This window comes from Sphaerodactylus townsendi, linkage group LG07 (assembly GCF_021028975.2).
Source record: "Sphaerodactylus townsendi isolate TG3544 linkage group LG07, MPM_Stown_v2.3, whole genome shotgun sequence".
Lineage (NCBI taxonomy): Eukaryota > Metazoa > Chordata > Lepidosauria > Squamata > Sphaerodactylidae > Sphaerodactylus > Sphaerodactylus townsendi.
This window is the reverse complement of record NC_059431.1, coordinates 36,261,680-36,282,146: the sequence shown is the minus strand read 5'-3', so window position 1 is coordinate 36,282,146 and position 20,467 is coordinate 36,261,680. Positions and strand designations below refer to the sequence as shown.

Here is a 20,467-nt window from a genome sequence, read left to right as displayed (position 1 = left end):
AGTTCCTTTATTTGCCTATATATGCTGAGAATAAACTTGTAAAAACTGGATCTTAGTCTTGAAACTTCTGAGCCTTCTTACCTCATAAGCCAGCTGCTCAGCGTACTCTACAGAAGGGTTGAGGAATGAGAGCCAGTTGCCTTGCTATAGGTGAGGAGCTTGGTCTGGTCTCCCTCCTTGAAGGCACTTATCTCTGCCACATACATATACACAATTTAGCGATGGATATTGACTTGACTGCTGTGGTTTATCAGTGTTAAAAAGAGTTAGCACCTATCATGGCAGCACTACCAGCGGTAAAGAATGACTCAATATTTTGATTCTAAGCATAACGCCTCTTTAATAGTACACATATCACTACATATCACTATGCTCCTTTGCAAAGACACAACTGTGGCTTGGTAGCTTGGTTACATGGATGGCTTTAAAGAATAGATTTTTTCTTAGTTCACGAATTTAGTTCTTTGTAGCAGAGGCAAGCTTATAAAGTTATTTCACAACTTTCTCCTTGGGCAGTCTTGTGAGATTGTCCTCAATGACTCCAGTGTGATAACTCACCCTCCCCTTGAAACATCAACATTTTGGATGGATCATCATTTTTGGAGAAGTTCCTACTGCTGATACAGTATGAAGGACTAAAGGAATAAAGTGGTGTACTTTAAGGTTCAGAGAATAGAACTATAGAAATGAACAAAAAAACTTTTTTCATTTATGGTCCCCAATTTCTTTAGAGGGTTAAAAAACTCTGTAGAGAGGTTGATGTGTGAACAGTATCACAAAAGGCAGTAAAGGCAAAAAAATTTCTTAAGTTTAAAACTGTGCAGTGTTCTTTGGACTGTTAGCATAACCTTATATGAAAACTTAGTGATTGACTAAGACTGCTTCAGAGTGAACTGAGAAGGACTATGCCTTTTTATTTGTAACTCAAATTATCTCAGTGTCTGAGATCATACAGTAAAAGACTGCCATATTAATAAAGACTAAACTACACACAATGTAAAATTCAGGACTGTGCATGCATTGGAATCTGTTTCCCCTGGCTGGGAAGGTTTCATTAACCAAATAATGGAAAGAACAGACCAAGGGGAAAGTCATGTCCTGTAATAAAATGAGATTTGTGTGTACTTGAATTATTAGACATATTGGTTTGTACTACTGATGATAACTAGGGTTATTTTAGAACATTGTTGTCCTGCTGCTGGTATTGTACTCGGGTCTAGTTCACACATGCAAGGGAATGAAGTGGTAGAATGCAGAAATGGCCAAATAGATTATTCCCACATATTGCAGAGATCATATTTTGCAAATTTAATGTTCAGCATCTCCCTGTAAAGAGAAAGCTAGCACTAAAGCATCCTTCTCGCTGCTGTACTGAAATTAATTCTGCCTCTTCTGAATTTCTGCACCTTATTCCTGCCACACTTACCTGCAGGTAGGAACACAGCTACACTAGATAGAACAGTGGCAAATCCAAATATCTACGAGCAAATCTAACATAGTTCTACATAAAAGATTCAATTTAAATGGTAAAGTGGACATGTGCATGGGACAATCCAAACACACTTTTTAATCTTCACAACAACCCTATGAGGTGGGTTGGGCTGTGTGTGTGTGACAGATTCAATGTCACCCAGTAATAATCCATGGGGATTCAAAGCTGACTTTCCCTGATCCTAACCAAACACTTGAACACTACGCATACTGGCTTTTGTGAGTATGCTGCTTTAATGCTTTGATAAACTTCAGTCTAAATACTTTAAATGTCTGGATTACTAGAATAATATTGGTACAAAAATGTTTGTTCTTAAATTTAATATCAACAAAACGCCATGCCACAGACACATCCTTTCAACATCTAACTGCTCTTTGAACTATTTTTGCTGTGTTGGCTAACATCTGAAACTGACTTGTTTCCTTATATGAAAACTAAGATGTTACAGTTGATGGAAAGTTGGTTTAGAATGGGGGGGGGGGGGTGTACCTTTCTTTGTAGGAGTGACTTACTATTTGACTTCTTCAGATTTCTCTTAAATCCTTAGGTCATAGCCCTATAAAACTGGGGGAAAGGCAAACTCACTTCATGGTTTTTTGTGAAGGCAAATATTGTAAAAACTGAAAAAAATTACAATATTCTTGGGATTAATATTAATATTGAATAGTACAAGAAATGAAATAGAGGCAAGCTGTATTGGCATGTAATAGCCAGCTAGAGTTGATAGATGGTTTTCGTATTTCAGACTTTGGTGGGCATGCGTGGTTTTACAATTACATTTTGTCCAGTAGCTTATATAGCTTCATTGTCAAAGGCCACAGTTTGACCCGCTGTTCACATTTGGAAAATGTGAACCTTGAAACCAAGTATTTATACCTGTTTGCTAGGTACTTTGACCCCAGTTAAAATGAAGCACAAACACAGGCAATTGCATTCTGGAGTGTATAATTCTGTTTAGTAACTGACAAGACCAAATCTAACACAGCCTTACAAAAATGACTTTAACTAAGCTTCCATGTGTTTCCATTGTCCAGCGATGGTCTAGAAATAACAAACTGTCCTGCACCCGGGGCGGGGCCCCCTCCGGGACCCCTGTTGCCAACCCACCTTCCCCTGCCCGGCTGCTGGAATTGCCGGCCTCACTCCCGTTCTCTGGGGAGTGGACTAAGTGGGACAGCTGCTTTAGCCACAGATGGCCCAACTGCCCACAGCTGCCCTAGGGCCTGCAGCATGCTTGGAAGGGAGAGTAGGGAAGCCTCCCTGCTAGCCCCTGGAATGGTGGCTTCTCCCTTCCCCACAGTACCTTCCCCCTCTGATGGTGGTTCTCCGCCCTTCTTGCTCTCCAGGGCAGTCACCCCTTTCACCCTCTCCTCTCCTTGCACACCTTCTCTGTTGGTCCCTTCCCTGCTTCTCTCGGTCCGTTTCTTCTCCCTGCACACACACGCTCTCCCCCCTTCCCTCCTTCTCTTCCTTCTCCCCTTCCTTCCTGGGCGTTCCCCCTTTTATCCCCTCCCTTGCCTGCCGAGGGGTTGAAAACCCTGCCCCTGCTCCCCCGCGCTCCCTTCCGTCTCTCCTCTTCAGCCCAACAGGACTCGGCTGTTCCTCTTCCTCCGGCTTGCCCCTTCTCTTGCTGCCACGGCAATGGGACTCCTGGGCATCTCGTTCCCGCACCAAAGGAACAACACGTCTTCCCCCGTCGCCGGAGCTCTCGGCCGCCACGCCGGCCAAGGGGAGAGTGGAGCGCCGGATGAGTCCCCCGTCGATGCAGCAACGGGTCTCCCCTCTGGCCTCCCGCGTTGCGGGGCACCGCCTGCCGGCCATGGAATGGGGAACAAGTCCGGGGAGGGGGTGGGGGCTACCCCCGCTCCCGGACACAAACATTCTTAAGACAACAACATGTGCATCTGGAATATTGAATCAAATAGTTGTAAATACATGGATGTCAAGCTGATGAATTGGATGTTACTGTTCCTTACGTTTATATAGTCTCTTAACAAAACAAGTAGTTGTAATAAGTATAGAAGTATGTGGTAAAGCCTTCCATGACCATACCACCTCACAGAGGAGCTGTGGCATTGGATAGGTGCCCATCTTTTTAAAAATGTATATGTACTTAAATCTAGCACAATGGGTAACAGGGAAGATTAGAATCCTTCTTTCTTACAAATTAACTTTCCACAGAATAAGTTTTTCAGGGAAAAAGGAATGGTGGATCATTCATGTGTGCAGTCATTCACCTACAGTTGCCACAGTCCTAGGAGTTTTGTCCTGTATGTTATGCTTAACTAAGTAGGGAGTTGAATAGGTCTTGTATTATTTCCAAAATATGACAGGACTGTTTTACCTGAACAGAAGAAACATCTGCATATGTTTCTGCATATGTGGGACAGAAGAAACATCTGCATATACTTCAGGAAGGAATAGCTCCTTCCAATCATTTTCTACCTTCCTTTAAAAACCATCATTTGAGGCCAGACTTCATCAGACCAATAAGGAAAATTTTGTGAATGAGGGCACTCATTCACACATTTGGGTTGAATTTCGTTTATTCAAAACAGAAGGGGAAATTGTGATTCCAACCACATTCAACTATGGGTGTGTGTGTGTGGATATATTGCCTCTTTCTAATCTAAGGAACACTGGTTTCCCTCCCATCTGTCTGATAGCTCCACTTCAGCAGAAAGAAACAATATGAACAGGACCCAAGCTTGACATGGAAGGGAAGGAAAGAGGAACGTTGGGTGATTCAATTCCATTTGCTATTTTTGTACTTGATCCGTAGGAACATTTTCTGCCTTGATATAGAATATACTTTGGTAAATCACTAGAAAAGTTTTGCATCATTAGAAAATAGGTTTGCATCTGTGGCACATCACTTGAAATTCATATTTACTAATATTAAATGCAATTCTGTCATTTTTAGTGGCCACTGGCACTACAATGATAAACCAGTGTTTGGAAAATGGAGATTCTGCACAGATTGTAGCCATATTACAGTCTCCTAACTTCAATTTAAGAGCTGTCCCAGAGTGTGCTGAAATCTACTACAATAGACTACTGGAAGACAAGAGCCTGAAACCCAAAGGTAATATCTCAATCTTGGCCATTATTCACAGTACGGTGAATGGATTTGGATGGCTAGATTTATACACTTCATAACTAACATCTCTAATGCATTAATGATGTGCTGTTTTGAATATGTATGAATGGGTTTGTAAGTCCTTGAAAGAAATATCATTGATGTTTCACCTATTTCTGTAAGATATTTCCGGATACTCTTATGGCAGGGGAAGGGAGGAGTATATTGCCATTTTAAAAGTGCACAAATTGAACAAATTGGGACAAATTGAAAAGAGCATTTTTTCCCCTTAAGATTCAGATCTCTGTTCTGATTTGTAGCTCTTAACGCATGTAAATTCTTGCTGCCTCCATAGCTGGTCTCATTTAAGTTTTCTCAGAAAAGCTACATTTGGAGTTCTACATTCCAGAGTCCCACTGCTGTGTCTGTTCCTCCACAGATTCACCCCTATAGTTAAATGTCTGAGGGATTTTGTGTACATGTTTTATAACTGCAATTCCTATAACAGAGAAATAGGTCTGACTGTTGAAAAATATAGGAACTATATTATTGGATCAAACCAATGAGTCATCTAGCAGGGCATCCTGTTTCTCACAGTGAGTAGCTTTTTATTGTCTTGTGAAATATCTGCAACAAGAGGTGCAGGACAATAATGCAATATTTAACTGCTACTCAGCAGTTTCTGACTTCTGTCAGCATTACTTTGAGATCAAATGTTTCAAATTGGATATGAGGTGTGACTTCAGTGGAGGTGCAAATGGCAGCTATGAGGCAAAATTCTGGATATTGGTCTCAGACACTGTTTCACCCCAGGGGGCTATGTAGATCTCTGCCTCTTCTTTTATCCCTATCCAAATCTGTGTTTTATTGGAAAAAAACACGCACCTTATGACATTATGTCTTGCCAGAAAGCCTTCATTGAGAGTATTTTGTTGTATCGTATTTGGTTGTATCTGCTCCCTTCCTTTTCTGTTGATCCATCTAGCAGTAGGCCTTCAACAGATATAAGCAGAACATCCTGGTCTTCATTTTGATTTAGCTGTATGTAGGAAGTTGGAACAGGGATTTGCGACTGAGCCGCTTTCCTCAGTTCATAATGTTGCTGAGCTTCTTAAGTTACATTTAGCTTTTGATCTTACCCTGGTCACTGATCTGATTGCTTTAAATAGCATGATATCTGATCAAGTTGCCATTCTTTCACTTGATGTTGAAAAGGCTTTTGACAAAATGTACCGGAAATTTATCTTTGCTACATTGACTACATTCAGGTTTCCTCATGAATTTTTGAAGTGGATTAGAATTCTTTATTCATCTCCTAGATCCTGGGTGCTGGCTAATGGCATATTTTCTGAACTGTTCCCTCTTGATAGGGGTGCTAGACAGGGTTGATGTCTTTGTACTCTTATTTTTTATTTATGTCTGGAACCGCTGGTCTGCGCCATTAGGCAAAATAATAATAATTGTGGCTTTATGCATAATTTTTATGAATTTAAAATGATTCTTTATACAGATGCTCTTTTATTATTTATTTTGGAACCTTCCATTCCTGCATTAATGAAGATGATTAATACTTATGGAGACTTATCCGGGTATCATTTAATTGGCCAAAATCTGAGTTGATGCCACGGAGAGACAATATATCACAGAGAGTATCTGCCTATGGTTATTTTCAGTGATGCCCAGATGTCATATTGGAATACTGCTTCCTAGAGATCATTTCAGTATACTAATTGCTGATTTATCATTGGACTTGGACAGATGAACAAGTTTAACTTATCTTTATGGGGCAAAGTTAAAATGAATATTATACCCAGGATTATTTATATTTTATGTTTAATTCCTTTCTATATTCATAATTCCTTTATTCATAAATTAATACTTTGTTTTGGAAATTTACGTAGGCTTTCTCACCACCTTGAATTTATGTAATGAGAATGCAACTTCCAATTAATGAAGTAGGATTTGGTTTCCCTGATCTTTGTTTAGCTTGTACTAAGTATGGGGATCACTCCTTGCAATTGACTCTCCATCTTGGGCTCCTTTGGATACTTCTTGTCTCATGACCCCCTCTCTCTAAGTGGAATGCATTGTGTATCTTTGCTAGAGTGGATCCCCTTCCTCTTGCAGTTTTTGAAATTAGAGAACTATAGTGTATAATGCCACAACAATATCAATTTGATACACTTGCAAGTGCTAAATGAATATTATAGACCAATCCAGATCTAAAAATTGGGATGAAATCTTTTCTGTGGAAAGCTTGGACCAATAAGGGGGAATTTTTCCACTGGACCAATTGATAGGTTATCACGATTAATTTTTGCTGTTTTTTGAGTAGAGGGTTATATGTTACTTGCCTTTTAATGTAAATGTTACATTAAAGCTGCAACATTTGGTGTATCTAAATATAGTCCTACAGCATTGTCTCAGAGTCCCCTTCATTTCTGGAAGCTCCAGTTGAATCAAGGCAGAAAACAAAACCTAAAATATTTGTTTATAAATATGTGATGTTGATTACTAAATATGGCATGCAGAATCTCAGGAATTAATGCAATAAGGAGCTAGATGGCCTTATTTTGCCAAAGCAAAATGGCCTTAAAGCACATACCTGCTCTCTCCATGGATCTTATTTTGAGATTTATTCAGCAAAAAAAAATGTATTCAAGATGTACCTGGGCACCACAGTGACTCTTTAGCAAAGGATTAAGTGTCTGATTGTTGAAACTGTAATTCACCAGGCTCATCCCTTAGAATATTTTTTTAATTTTTGAAAATGTTTATGTATTTTTCAACTATGTATCTGTTTCTTGGTGATTAAAAATGGGCAAAGAAAATGAACCTTGTGTGCTCTTACTACATCTAAAAGACTCATATTACGGTATAAGGAATATAAAAGCCCAACTCTGGCAAACTGATAGATTGAAGACCTTAAAATTCTATATTTGAATAGATGGCATATAGCCGGCAATTGCTCATGGACTTATTTTTAAATATTTGGAAACCATTTATAGAAACCTATGTGTAGTTCCACCACAGCTACTGTTATATTTTTATCTTTACTTTGTGCATATTCTTCTTAAGTTTATTTCTTTTTTCCTGTTCTATTTTTTGAAGGAACTGAAAAGGGGAGAAATTAAAAAATAAAGTTACGTTTAGCTTTGTGATGATACAGAGGAAAGATATCTCTCTACTTGGCAGATCTTTGTTAGCTTGCTGTATAGAGACTGCATTGAAGATAAATTTAAAGTAGCTTCAGTACAATGTCTGTTAATACACCCTTCTATAAGGGAAGCAGATCAAATGAAAAGAAGCAGAAGCAGAAATTAGAAAGGAGCCAAGGAAACTAAATACATAATATAAAAAGGCTGTTAGATTTTTGGTCCCAGAATAAACGCAGAATGAGGATAGACAATCCAAACATGATAGCCCTGAGAAAAATTTGCATCTTTTCCAATGTCTGTCCAGCTCCTGCAATGAAGACTATTGCTCTCCTTTTACACTTCTTCTTATTTAGGATTGTTTGTTTTGTCATTGTAAACTGCCTTTGAAGATGAGTTGATCAAAAGGCTAGGGTATATAGCTTCAAAATAAATGTCTACTAATTGATTGTATTGTATTATTGATTGTATACTCCTCCAGAGTTTTTCTGATATGGAGGGCGCATGAAGCTTGAATACACCCACTAGCTGTTGTATTTGCATTCAGCATTGTTCAGCCAGGAATGGGCATTTTTCTGCAGACGAATGGACTTGTGGAATGGCGGAAGAGTGCAAAAAGATGGGTAAAGGCACATTTATACTTTTTTGGTATGATGGAATAACAGCTTTTCCTTTTAACGTTTTTAGATCCCGATGAAGGCCCATGGATCAAATCTTCAATACAAGGCGTGTATGATTATTACTTTAATGTGGAAACAGGAGAGGATACATGCGTTGCCCCTGAAGGAATTGTGCCAAAAACGTCTTGGCTGACCGATGAAGAGATCCAGGTAATACCTTGTTGTGTTTGCAAATGATGCTGTCATTTGGCCCCTTGAATATGACTGTGTTGTCATTTAGAGGCCCTGCCTAGTTATCTCAGCTTTTGCTTCACTAGATAGCACAGGATGATCCATTGCATTTTGGTGATTTCAAGCTCTCATGCTCCAAAGATGGCAAACTCACCTGTGGCCCTTCTCTTTACTGCTGTTTGAATGGCAAGACTGAATAGGCATGATCTATTTACAGAAATAAAGCTTCAAGCATTTAAACTATAAGAAAGTTTTATAAACAAAAATGAAAACAATATGCTTGTTCTGTTCAGGCATCAGGCTGGGCAAGGAATACAAAGAAAACGAGACAATGTGCAGTCCTGTTACCCTGTGTTCCATTCTTATACTGAACAGTGTTTAATTAACATAGGCTAACAAATCTTAGCCTTGGAGAGTTTTATAGATACCACAACCTGGAAAAAAAAACACAAGTCAATTCTAGATCCGATCAAATCTGAACTCTCCCTAGAAGCCAAAATTACTAAATTGAGACTAGCGTGCTTTGATCACATTATGAGAAGACGTGAGTCACTGGAAAAGACAATAATACTAGAAAAAAAATTGAAGGCAGCAGGAAAAGAGGAAGACCCTACATAAGATGGACTTGACTCAATCAAGGAAGCCACAGCATCAGTTTGCAAGACTTGAGCAAGACAGTTAACAATAGAATTTTTCCGAGGTCTTTTGTTCACAGAGTCGTCATAAGTTGGAAGCTTCACACACACACACACATGCATGTACATATGCACACAATAAATCTTGAAGATGCAGCTTTTAAAAGTCATCATTACCTTTCCTTTTTCTCTTGACACATGATCTTGACACATGATCAAGTTGGAATCCCTAGGTAAAGACTTAGTCCTTCATGACTTGTATACAAAAGAGCCTCAGAAATAAGACAGCATTTTTCTCATGTGTTAAAAATTAAAAGCTTTCCTTTTGGGAGTCTATTTCCTTTTTGTTTCAAGAGGGAAAAAAAATAGTGGCTCCTTGCTATCCCAGGCTCATTCCGCACATGCAGAATAATGCACTTTCAAACTGCTTGCAGTGCTCTTTGAAGCTGTGCGGAATAGCAAAATCCACTTGCAAACAGTTGTGAAAGTGGTTTGAAAACGCATTATTCTGCGTGTGCGGAAGGGGCCCCAGTCTCTGACCCCTTTTAAGTCTGACATTCGAGCAAGGCGTAAGATGTTAAACCTTCTTGTTCTTAATTCAGCCAGAGCCATTTGCAAATTAAAATTTGGAGTGTTCTATGCTTGGAAGAGAGATGACTCATCTCCAGTAGTTTTCCTTTTTCCAGTCTTTTGCTACCTGTGAAGCCTCTGGGACATGTGTAGAGTGCAGCTCTCAATTAATAAAACATCAAGGTGGTTTCTAGGGTAAGGAGCATTTCTCCACATGCTTTGAACTTTTTTTTATTAAGCATACTGTAGAGAAGCTGCTGCTGTCTCAGAAAGTACTTGAGAATTTTTCTGATTTAAAACTGTACTTCAAAAATATTTTGAAGAAGAGTAAAGTTTTTGCAAACTGATAGCAAAGGCAAATAATTTTCATTTGGAAATGAAAGTATGACTTTTCCTTCAATAAACATTTATGGATACCTAGAATGCAAACTAGAAGTATCCTCTGCTTATTCTTGTATAGCTTTCATGGTGTAAATCCTGCACAAATGCCATTGTACAAATTCATTTGCTAGATTAGTACAGTGTGAGACACGATTTCATTCATCTCTCTTCAGTTCTAGTTTCTTATTAATTTTTATGCAGAGCTTATTGCAGACTTGAAAATGACCGTAGCAAATAAGGATTGCCTGTAGGTGGCCAAGGAAAGAAGGTTCTCATTATTAAAAAGTGGGTTTGTCTTGGCTATTGATGTGATACAAGCTTGTGTTGGCAGGCTAATACTCTTTGGGATTAGTGAATTATGCAGACTTGAAGACAGAGCTATGGTGTGTTTTGTTAATCCTGAAATGTTTCATCACTTTTGAAGTATGCAGCATTTGCAATGAGCTCTAGGCACTTTTAAGTTTGGCTTTTGCAGCATTTTATGCCTTAAAAATCAACCAGACATTTTCAGCTAATAACAATACAAAGTTTTTTTTACACACCAGGGAAACATGGTGTTGTAAAATGTACTGATAAATGACCTGGCATCATTTTTAAGATGAGAAAATCATATCATCAGTAATGTTGTATAGGCCATGTGGAGAGCTTTAGTCTTAGCTGAAAAATTGCAATTTAGAGGCTGATAATTTTTTCTTGGCTTCTTATACTATGTGTCACCCCACAATTATTTTTTCCTAGAATATTGTTAGCCAGATTACATCTGATTACAACAGAGAACAGCTGTGGTTTGCAAATGAGGACCTGATCATTCAACTGCAAGCTCAAGCAAGGGGATTCCTAGTAAGGAAAAAATATAAGGAAAGAAAGGAATACATTCAAAGCCAGGAGCCATCTGTGATAAAAATACAGGTATAGTCATTTATAGTAACATCAGCATTGCATGTGACTGTTAATAAACAATAATAGTTTATTGCTGAGTGAGTTTAGACAGACTAACATTTGTAGCCTTAAGTGTACAAGTTGTCTCTGTGTTGAGGCCAAAAATGTCCTTTAAAGGCCTCTATCTGAAAACATAAACATATATGCAGTAAGACAGCATTAATAACTGTACAATTAGAGTTCTTTATCATAGAGACAGTCAAGGATTAGATGGACATAAAGCCAATTGCTGGCTGTCATAGCCAGGAAGTAGCTAATTGGGACCCCTTCCAGACACTCTGGCAAGTTCTGCCTTTGCTTTTGTCCAAATTGACCTCTGACTCTGTGTTACAATTTGATAAGGGCTGTGTCTTGTGTGCTGCTTAAGAATCATACTTACAGCACATTGACAGAGGATGTTTGTGACTCTTTGGGCCAGAGAACTTCAATGTGGCGTACAGGGATGCCACAGTGGTCACTGATATGTTTCCTAGAGCCTGCTTGATTATTTGCTCCTGTAGAAAAAAATTCAAAGGGTTTTGAATAGAACAGGGGGGGAAAAACAGCTTTGGGTCACTTACTACTAACTGGCTAAGTTCTGAGCTCATCTCAGACAGGTACATCACAACTATATGGAGAGAAAACCTTTACGTTTGTTTAAAATCTAAAAGCAAACGGAATCTCTTCCCAAAGGAAAGATTCCATTCCACTTTCCCTTGCTTCTCTGGGAGGGTTTCAGAAAAAAGAAGATGTTGACTTTGTGCCTGTAGGGAGCATTCATTTGTCTTCAGTGGCAGCTCAACAAGGTGGTATTCTGGTCATCTAAAGCAAAGAGCATCTCTTCCAGCATCTGGTGACAGGTCATGGTTAGTTATATAGGTTTTAGAGCTTTGACTGGATCAGGGAGTGTAATCTTGAAGGTGTAGAAGTTGAAGCTGAGTAACACTCTATATGTTTTGGGGTTCTCCACAACCAAAACTGTAAAAACATTTAGGCAGAATCAATATTTAGAATCATAATCCTGATATCTTCCTCCTCCTCCTTCTTTAAAAAAAAATCCTGAAAAGGCATCCTGGAAAGGATATAAGCAAAGGAAAGCCTACTCTGAAAGACTTGAGGTGCTTCAAAAGAATGTTGCCTCTATCATCAAGGTAAGCAATCTGCATTTGGAGGATTGTAATGCTAACTTTAATTTTAAAAATTCTATAATGTAGGCGTATGTATGGAAGCTATATTCAAGGAATGCTATGAAAGAGAAAATTATAGTGAGAGGTACATAGCTTTCAGTCACAGTGAGGGCTATGTAGTGGTGTTCAGATTGGACAGTATATGAAAATTGCCTTAAAGGAGCCTAGATTGGGATTCTTTAAAAGAATATGCTTCTTTAAAAGAATATGGACTTAGCCATATTGACTCCATGTTCTAATGGATACTCTTCATTCAAGAGCCCCATAGTGTCTGTCTATATTTTAAATCAAGAGTCCTCAATATGGTAACTTTGGGGACCATGGCACCCACCAACACCTTTCATGGTGATTGCCAAATACTTTAGAAAGTGGGTGGGGCTTTTGCCTAGCAAAGCTTCTGACTGGCTGCTGGAAACTTGATTGGTTGTTCAGATTTTTAAGAACAATGCTTTGGCAGTACCTCGCACCACAGCACAAAAATCTTCACTGGTTGAATGAAGGAAAGCCACAGCAGCATTTTGTGATTGGATCCACCCGCAACAGCTATTTTGTGGCTATGCCCATCACACTGTGTCAGAATGCCTAAAATGCCAATAGGTTAGGGACCTCTGCTTTAAATTCGCAGGCTACTTGTTTCATTGTTTGTTCAGGGCATTAGATTATCTAGGTCTGGGCAAACCTCTATATAAAACATTTTAATTGTATCTTTGCCTTCCCCCAACTTGGGTTTTGCTGAAGGGTCAGAAGATATTCTGCAGCAATCTGTCCTCATGTGTAAGTGGAGTTCAGGGCTGGCATCAGCATATTCTGAGGTGAGCCAGCTGTGAGGGCTTAGGGCTTGTGGTGGGGCTCACAGCTGCTGCCCTCCCATTTATGATCCTTATCAGCATGTCCTTTTCTTACTATCTGCGCTTCCAGTTGCATGTGCTATGTAGCATTGTTAGGGGGATGGACATGTGAATGGTGCTCAGCAGTGGCTCCCAGCCTCATACACTGTCCAGTTCCACTAGGGGAAAGGTGTGCATGCAACTTGGAATGCAGGCAGTAGGAGGGCTTGCAGACAAGCCAATGGATGGGGAAAGACGTATGGGGGTGGGGCTTTGAACAGAGATGTGACAGTAGACAGGAGAGGGGCCTAGCCACTCTCCCTGCCTCCCCTCACAAACTTGGAACCAGTCTAGTAATTGTGCGTACAGATATTTTAAACATCCAGCCGGTGGAGGCGGGGGAGATACTGAGGAAGGCTCCTAAACTATCTCTTCTGTTTACATGCTTCTGTAGCATGTCCGTCATATCGTTCTGCTATCGCCACTGCCTCAGCAGGAGAAGTTTCTCTCTTCCCATAGTACTGTATAATTTTCAGAATAGTAACTATTATGATCAGTTTAGTTTGAGTTAAAACATGGTGTGTATTTTGCAATCTGTGTGATTTGCCAATATGTTTTTTGTTGATACTCAATTTTTAAAATGCAAAATAAAAGCCACTGCTACTTATTGTTGAGTTGAATAGCTTTTACCTTCCTGTCTGACTTTCAGATTCAGTCATGGGTCAAAATGTGGTTAGCAAGAAGAGCATATAGAAAACGACTGCAGTACTTCAAAGATCATGTAAGTCATTAAAAAAAAACTTGGTAAACCCTCTGGCCCCTAATGCCATAATTTGGCTTCAGAAAAACAACACCTCACAGTAAAACTCATATTCTCTGCCTTTGTTACAGCTGGGGAAGTGGATTAGAGAAAGAAAAATTATCCGTAACAATGCTCATTGATATTACAATTAGCTATATACATATTATAGATATTTTCAATTCCAAAGTGTCTAAAAATGCATAATTTCGATCTTTTTCAGAATGAAGAAATTGTGAAAATTCAAGCCTTTATTAAAGCAAACAAAGCTAGGGAAGATTATAGAACATTGAGTAAGTACTGAATTTAATTTTCTGAATTTAAGTTAGTAGCAAATGCCTTCACAACCACCAGCTGTGTGGTTGCAACTATTTGTTTGTTGAATTTAAATGTAGAGTCAAATGTCTAAAGTTGTTCTGACTTTAATTTCTGACTTGTCTGTGCTTTGCTTCTAGCTGGTTCTGAAAATCCACCTTTGAATGTCCTCCGCAAATTTGCTTATCTCATGGATCAGAGTGATTTAGACTTTCAAGAAGAACTGGAAGTCACACGGTTGAGGGAAGAGGTGGTCACAAATATCAGATCTAGTCAACAGCTGGAGAAGGATCTAAACCTGATGGATATCAAAATCGGGCTGTTGGTGAAAAACAGAATTACTCTGCAGGTAGGTTTCAGTAGCTTTGTTCTGGAAAATGAGATAGTTGCCAGTACGATACATTGAACAATAAGACATCCGCAGATTGGCGAATTCAGCAGGTTTTCTGCTAACATTATTTGTGCATGTAGTCTGCAACTGTGATCTGTCAGCACTGTTCCACTTTCTCTTTATTCTTACATGTGGACATGCAAAAATTTTGTACCTTGTTGAAAGTTAAAGATTTCCCATGATGTCTTAAACCCACTGGTATTTTCTGTCTTTTCCTATACTTATTTCATTAATGGGTTTTACAGCTGTGCTTGATTGGTTTTGCACAACACATACATCCCAAGGCTAGACCAAATTATACCAGTTCTTTTCGCCATTGCTGCTTTTCCTAGAAGAGCCATATAGTGGTGATTTGCAAGGTAAGCCTAATTCCGTATCACAACTTACTAAACTCCCATAATTCTCTTCCCCAGAGAATAGGGTCTACCAATATTAAACTTGAACTGTGACATCAACCAAAATGGCCCCTTCGTCACCATTCTTTTATAGCAGCCTTTTCCTAATCAATTTAAGTTTCCTGCTTCAAAGGTTTCTTAGGAAGAGAACCGTTAAGACAACTTCCAGCTATCTCTTCTCAGAAAGGAATATTTGCCTTTGAGGGACCAGATCAGAACCCAGGGGCAATGGTGAGATGGACCGCGTGGGCAACTAGAGTTCCCAGCATGAGATTTCCTGCAATGACTGGAAAGTAGTTTACTCCAACACTTCTCATAATTAGTTATAATTATGAAATGATAAAGTTTATATTTATTATAATTACAAGTTAAAAAGCTTGTATTTTACTCCCCTTCCATTACATTTAATGAACAACCTATGTAATCAATTGAGACCTGAATTGCAATCCACATGTTGATATATGCCAGGGATCTGCAGCCTTTTGAGACTATTGGCACATTTGGAATTTTGAGAGGAGGTGGTGAGCTCAGCCCCAAAATGGCTGCTGCAAGCTGAGCCAATCACGCTGCTTCTGACTTTGCAAAATATTGCAGAAGAGGAATAAAAATAAATGAAAGAAAACCCAAGCATAGGAAGGAGGGAGTAAGAAAGAGAAGGAAGAATGAAAAGAAATGCGGAGAAGCCTGAAGGAAGTATGGAACCATATACTAACTTAGGAAACTACAAGTTCTCACAAGGACCCCTGGTGGTCCAGTGGGTGCAGCTGCTATTGCAGTGAAGGAATACCATTTCGTTTGAGTTACAATTAATAAATGACCCCACTCGCTTTCTGAAAAGCTTGGTAGGCACAAGAGGAAGTACTGGCAGGTGTCCAGGTGGCCTTGGGCACCATGTTGAGGTACCTTGTTATATTTCTTGGCTATAATAGAAAAAATATTTAATAGTGTATGTTGATTCTTTTAACAAGGGGTTGAAGTTCTGCTCAATGTATATTTCTTGTTTCCCATGAAGCTAATTCATACCAATTATTTCAGGCTAATGTAGTAGAAATTCCAAAACTAAGATACCCAAGCAAGCATTATAATAACACAGTATTATATCGATAATTTCATAGTCTCTGCCATTCTAGTCTTCTCTTAACAGAACACCGCATAAAATTACAGTATCCTGAGCTATGGTTGGCCATATAACATGAGGTTTGAACTGTTATATGCATTGTAGCTAGAATGACATGTTATAATGCTATATTATTTATTCTATGTTCATTGATGTTATGTTTTTGCTGGTTGTTATTTACTGTTATGCTATTGATATTATCTTTATGCAGCTGTTGTTCACTGCCCTGAGCCATTCGGGGGAGGGCGGTGTACAAATCTAATAAACCATAAACCATATCAAATACTGATTTGTCTTCCCTCTGCCTCTTTACTCTTCGGGTGCTGATGTAACTGCAGTTTTCATTTACCTTAACATTTGTGACTATTATCTGACATTCTCAATTGTATTTACAGGATGTCGTGTCACACAGCAAGAAGCTGGACAAAAAGAACAAAAATCGAGCAGAAGAGATGGTGACTGGGGAGAAGCAGGGCATCAAAGGATTGAGCAAAGAGAGGAGGAAGAAGTTGGAAGCCTATCAGCACTTGTTTTACCTTCTCCAAGTGAGTTGTTGCATTACTGAAGATTCTGGTTTGTTTTTTAAAATTGGCAACTTGTCTCCTACCTGTAAGTGTCTATGTTTCCATTTTCACAAGCTTTGCTGTCTTGTGGTCCCTAACTATAAGCACAGAATATACCAGGGGTGGTACAACACTATCAGTTCTCATTCACTGGTAACCCTTATTAATACAATATAAGGAATTCAAATGCAAATTCAAAGGAGCAGCAGTGTCGTAGTGGTTAAGAGCAGATGTACTCTCATCTGGAGGAACCGGGTTTGATTCCCTGCTCTGCCGCCTGAGCTGTGGAGGCATATCTGGGGAATTCAGATTAGCCTTGTGCACTCCCACACATGCCAGCTGGGTGACCTTGGGCTAGTCACAGCTTTTCAGAGCTCTCTCAGCCCCAACTACCTCACAGGATGTTTGTTGTGAGGGGGAAAGGGAAAGGAGTTTGTGAGCCCCTTTGAGTCTCCTATAGGAGATCAAGGGGGGATATAAATCCAAATCTTCTTCTTCTTGTTCAATTTCATGAAAAACTGAGCTTAAGTTACTTCAAAGGCAGTGCAAGTTTGTCAGATCTAATTCTCAGAGGACCTTATTAAGTTATTGGGTCCTCAGTGTGCAGTTTTAATGCTGCTGCCACATTCCAGACAATATTATTGGAACAAATTCAGCATGAGGAAACAATGTTCTTGGCAAGGCAAAGGGCCTTTATCAGTGGCTACTATTGCCTGAACCTCTGTTCACATTACATTTAAATTGGGAATTAAATTAGAAGTTACATTTTAATCAAGACATGTGGAATCTGTAATTTACCACTCTTTGCCATCAATAAATCTTTGGTGACTGGAAAGGGACTTTGATGAAGGGAATGTGTAGTCTGTCGGGAGTGGAGAAATATGACTGTTCCAGCAACAAAAGTTCCAGAATAGAAGGAAAGATGGTGCCGGGTTGTGAACTGCAGGAGGGTGCTAAGGCCTCGCGTGGCGCAGTGCTGGTGAAGAGATATGGAAAGGTAGCATATTGAGGTTGGTTAGGGAAAAAATATTTTTAGAATCTGATTCATGGGCTCCTTTTATCAAAGTTGACTGAAATTATGGGTGTGGCTCCTGGGCACATAGATGGGGAGTTTGAGACCTGCGGCCTGTTTAAATTTGACATCTTTGCATTTGCCTTACTTTGTTTATAAGTGAACCTTTGGTATTATTGTATAAAATTACTTTACTGGATTGGATCCATGGATCTCTTGATCCGTGTCCCCGTGTAGTCCTTTCCAATCCCAGAAAAGCTGCATCTTAGAGTTTTGGGACTCATGTGGACTTATAGCTACATTCTTCAGGGGGCCACAATTAGAAGGAAGATCGGAGAAAAGTTGCCTTTTCCTCATACTTCCATCAGTGCAGCTCTGTGGATAGAAGAGGTGGTGTCATGGCAGGCCAGCCATAGTTAGTAATGCAAGCAAGTGCTTCTGGGTTTGGTCAGTAAACTCATACCACTTAAAAAACAAAAGCAAACAGTTCATGAACTGCAACTGACATCAGTCATGGCTGATGAAAGAAACCGAAGAGTTATCTATCTGTTGCAGAATGTTGATGCTCAGTATCTTAGTATCTTTTCTTTTCTCTGGTACCTACAATCCCTCTGCAAGCAAGTTTTCAATCAAAAACAAACTTGAATTGCAAGTGTAATGCAGATTCTTCAGGTTTCTGATTGTTGATAAAGTAGGTAGTGCAACACTTGAACATTTTTATTAATGTGAATTCACTGTCATTCTTTTATTCTTTCCATAGACCAACCCAACTTACCTGGCAAAGCTGATTTTCCAGATGCCCCAGAATAAATCCACCAAGTTTATGGACACAGTTATCTTCACACTGTACAACTATGCATCTAACCAGCGAGAAGAATACTTGCTACTGAAGCTCTTCAAAACTGCTCTAGAAGAAGAAATAAAGTGTGTACATTAAATGAACCAAAGTCCCCATATTCAGCTTTTTTGTCAGGAAGTTAGTGTTGTATCTGCTCAACCAAAATGCCAGTTTTTACATTATTTATGGCAGGTAGGGGAAGGTAAACACTAGTTACTAGTCATGTGACATTGGATCCAAAGGTGCTGTATTCTTTGTGAAAAGGCTCCTGTTGTTAACAGGACCCTTTTGAATCCAACCCAGAGGATTTTTTATAGTTTAGAGTAGACATGCAAGATCACATTATAAATCCTAAACAGATTTTTTCAAGCTGTAATTCTATATTTTAGCTCAAGAAAAATCTTTATGTCAATCTATTTTCTGCTGAATAGAATAGTGCTGCTAAGTTTAAAAAATGCTGCTAAGTTTAAAAAGATTTAATGGCAAATGAATGGGAAAAACAGGTTTCTAATGAACTAACAAGTGCAGCCAAAAGCAACAGTGTTTGTCATCATATTTAAAAGTGATATTTTCCAATAGTTTGTCATGATATTTAAAAGTCATCTTCTCTACTGCAGTTCCAAAGTAGACCAGATTCAAGATATTGTCACTGGAAATCCTACAGTCATCAAGATGGTTGTAAGCTTTAATCGGAGTACCAGAGGACAGAACACTCTGCGACATCTTTTGGCACCAGTGGTGAAAGATATAATGGATGACAAATCCTTAGCTATCAACACAAGTCCTGTGGAAGTTTACAAGGCATGGGTAAACCAATTAGAAATGCAAACTGGAGAAGCCAGGTAAGTGCACCAACTGAGCTCAATTTTCAGTATCCTTAAGGTTCTTTCTGAGAGAGTGTCATTATCTTTAGACTAATCTAATATAAAAATCTGAAATACATTTCATCTTATTTGTCTTGGCTGACACATTTTCATGAAATTTGCATTTGATTCAAAGGTACAGATTCTCAAGCTGTGGTAAAATTCCATTTCCCTTTGATTAAAGACATTCATAGATATTGTGCTTCAATAATGGGAAAGCAGCATGTAATCATGGGGGTTGTGGGCGGGGGGGGGGGGGGGCATTTGATTTTATGTTTATTTGTATTTGAATTTTATGTTGTTCACCGCCCAGAGCCCTTCGGGGATTGGGCGGTATATAAGTTTGAAAAAATAAATAAATAAATAAATAAAATAATCAGAACTGTGCCGGTAAATCATTGAAATATATTTGAGAAGAGGTATTGATGCCAGAATTGCAGACAGGAGACTTGGCCCCCATTAGTCAAAAAGTGAATGAAGTAGGCATTCTGGGAAATTGTGTGGTCCCCTTTAATATCTACATATTCTGTCTGTGGAGAATAGGGACCAGTTTCTGCTAAGGAAGTTGATGCTTTAAATGCCCCAAAGTAGACCAGGTTCAAGATGTTGTCACTGGAAATCCTACAGTCATCAAGATGGTTGTAAACATCAATCAAAGTACCAGAGGACAGAACACTCTGCGACATCTTTTGGCACCAGTGATGAAAGATATAATGGATGACAAATCCTTCGCTATCAACACAAGTCCCATGTAGTGTAAACCTTCCTCCACCGCACTTGTATTCCTTGGCTTATCTACTCCTACAACTATTTTTAACTTTCTATCTGTAACTTTCTGTCATCTTTGTTTCACTATTGGTCAGGAACGTAGGTATAGATTTTTTATTGGGGGGATTAGGGGGACCATGTCTCCCCAAGCCCCGCCCCCAGCCTCAGTTCTTATAAAAGCAGCTCTCTGAGGTTAGGGACAGCAGACTCCCCTGCCCCCCGACCCATTGGCTGGGCTCCCAGCTGGCAGCTGGCAGTTCCTTCTGCCCTCACTTCTGGGCAGAGGCGTAGCTAGGGAAAATGGAGTCCAG

At 39.3% G+C, this 20,467-nt stretch overlaps 1 protein-coding gene across 2 annotated transcripts in view; it reads left to right on the top strand.

Moving 5' to 3' along the window:
- Positions 1–20,467, top strand: part of IQGAP2 (IQ motif containing GTPase activating protein 2) — a 161,288-nt gene that overhangs the window by 117,368 nt on the left and 23,453 nt on the right. For both annotated transcript variants that reach the window (XM_048503984.1, XM_048503985.1), the window contains 10 exons: positions 4,416–4,577; positions 8,414–8,556; positions 10,902–11,072; positions 12,149–12,232; positions 13,805–13,876; positions 14,118–14,187; positions 14,350–14,558; positions 16,508–16,657; positions 18,448–18,611; positions 19,143–19,367. In XM_048503984.1, coding sequence (XP_048359941.1) covers positions 4,416–4,577; positions 8,414–8,556; positions 10,902–11,072; positions 12,149–12,232; positions 13,805–13,876; positions 14,118–14,187; positions 14,350–14,558; positions 16,508–16,657; positions 18,448–18,611; positions 19,143–19,367 — 1,450 coding nt within the window. The remainder of the gene's footprint in view (positions 1–4,415; positions 4,578–8,413; positions 8,557–10,901; positions 11,073–12,148; positions 12,233–13,804; positions 13,877–14,117; positions 14,188–14,349; positions 14,559–16,507; positions 16,658–18,447; positions 18,612–19,142; positions 19,368–20,467) is intronic.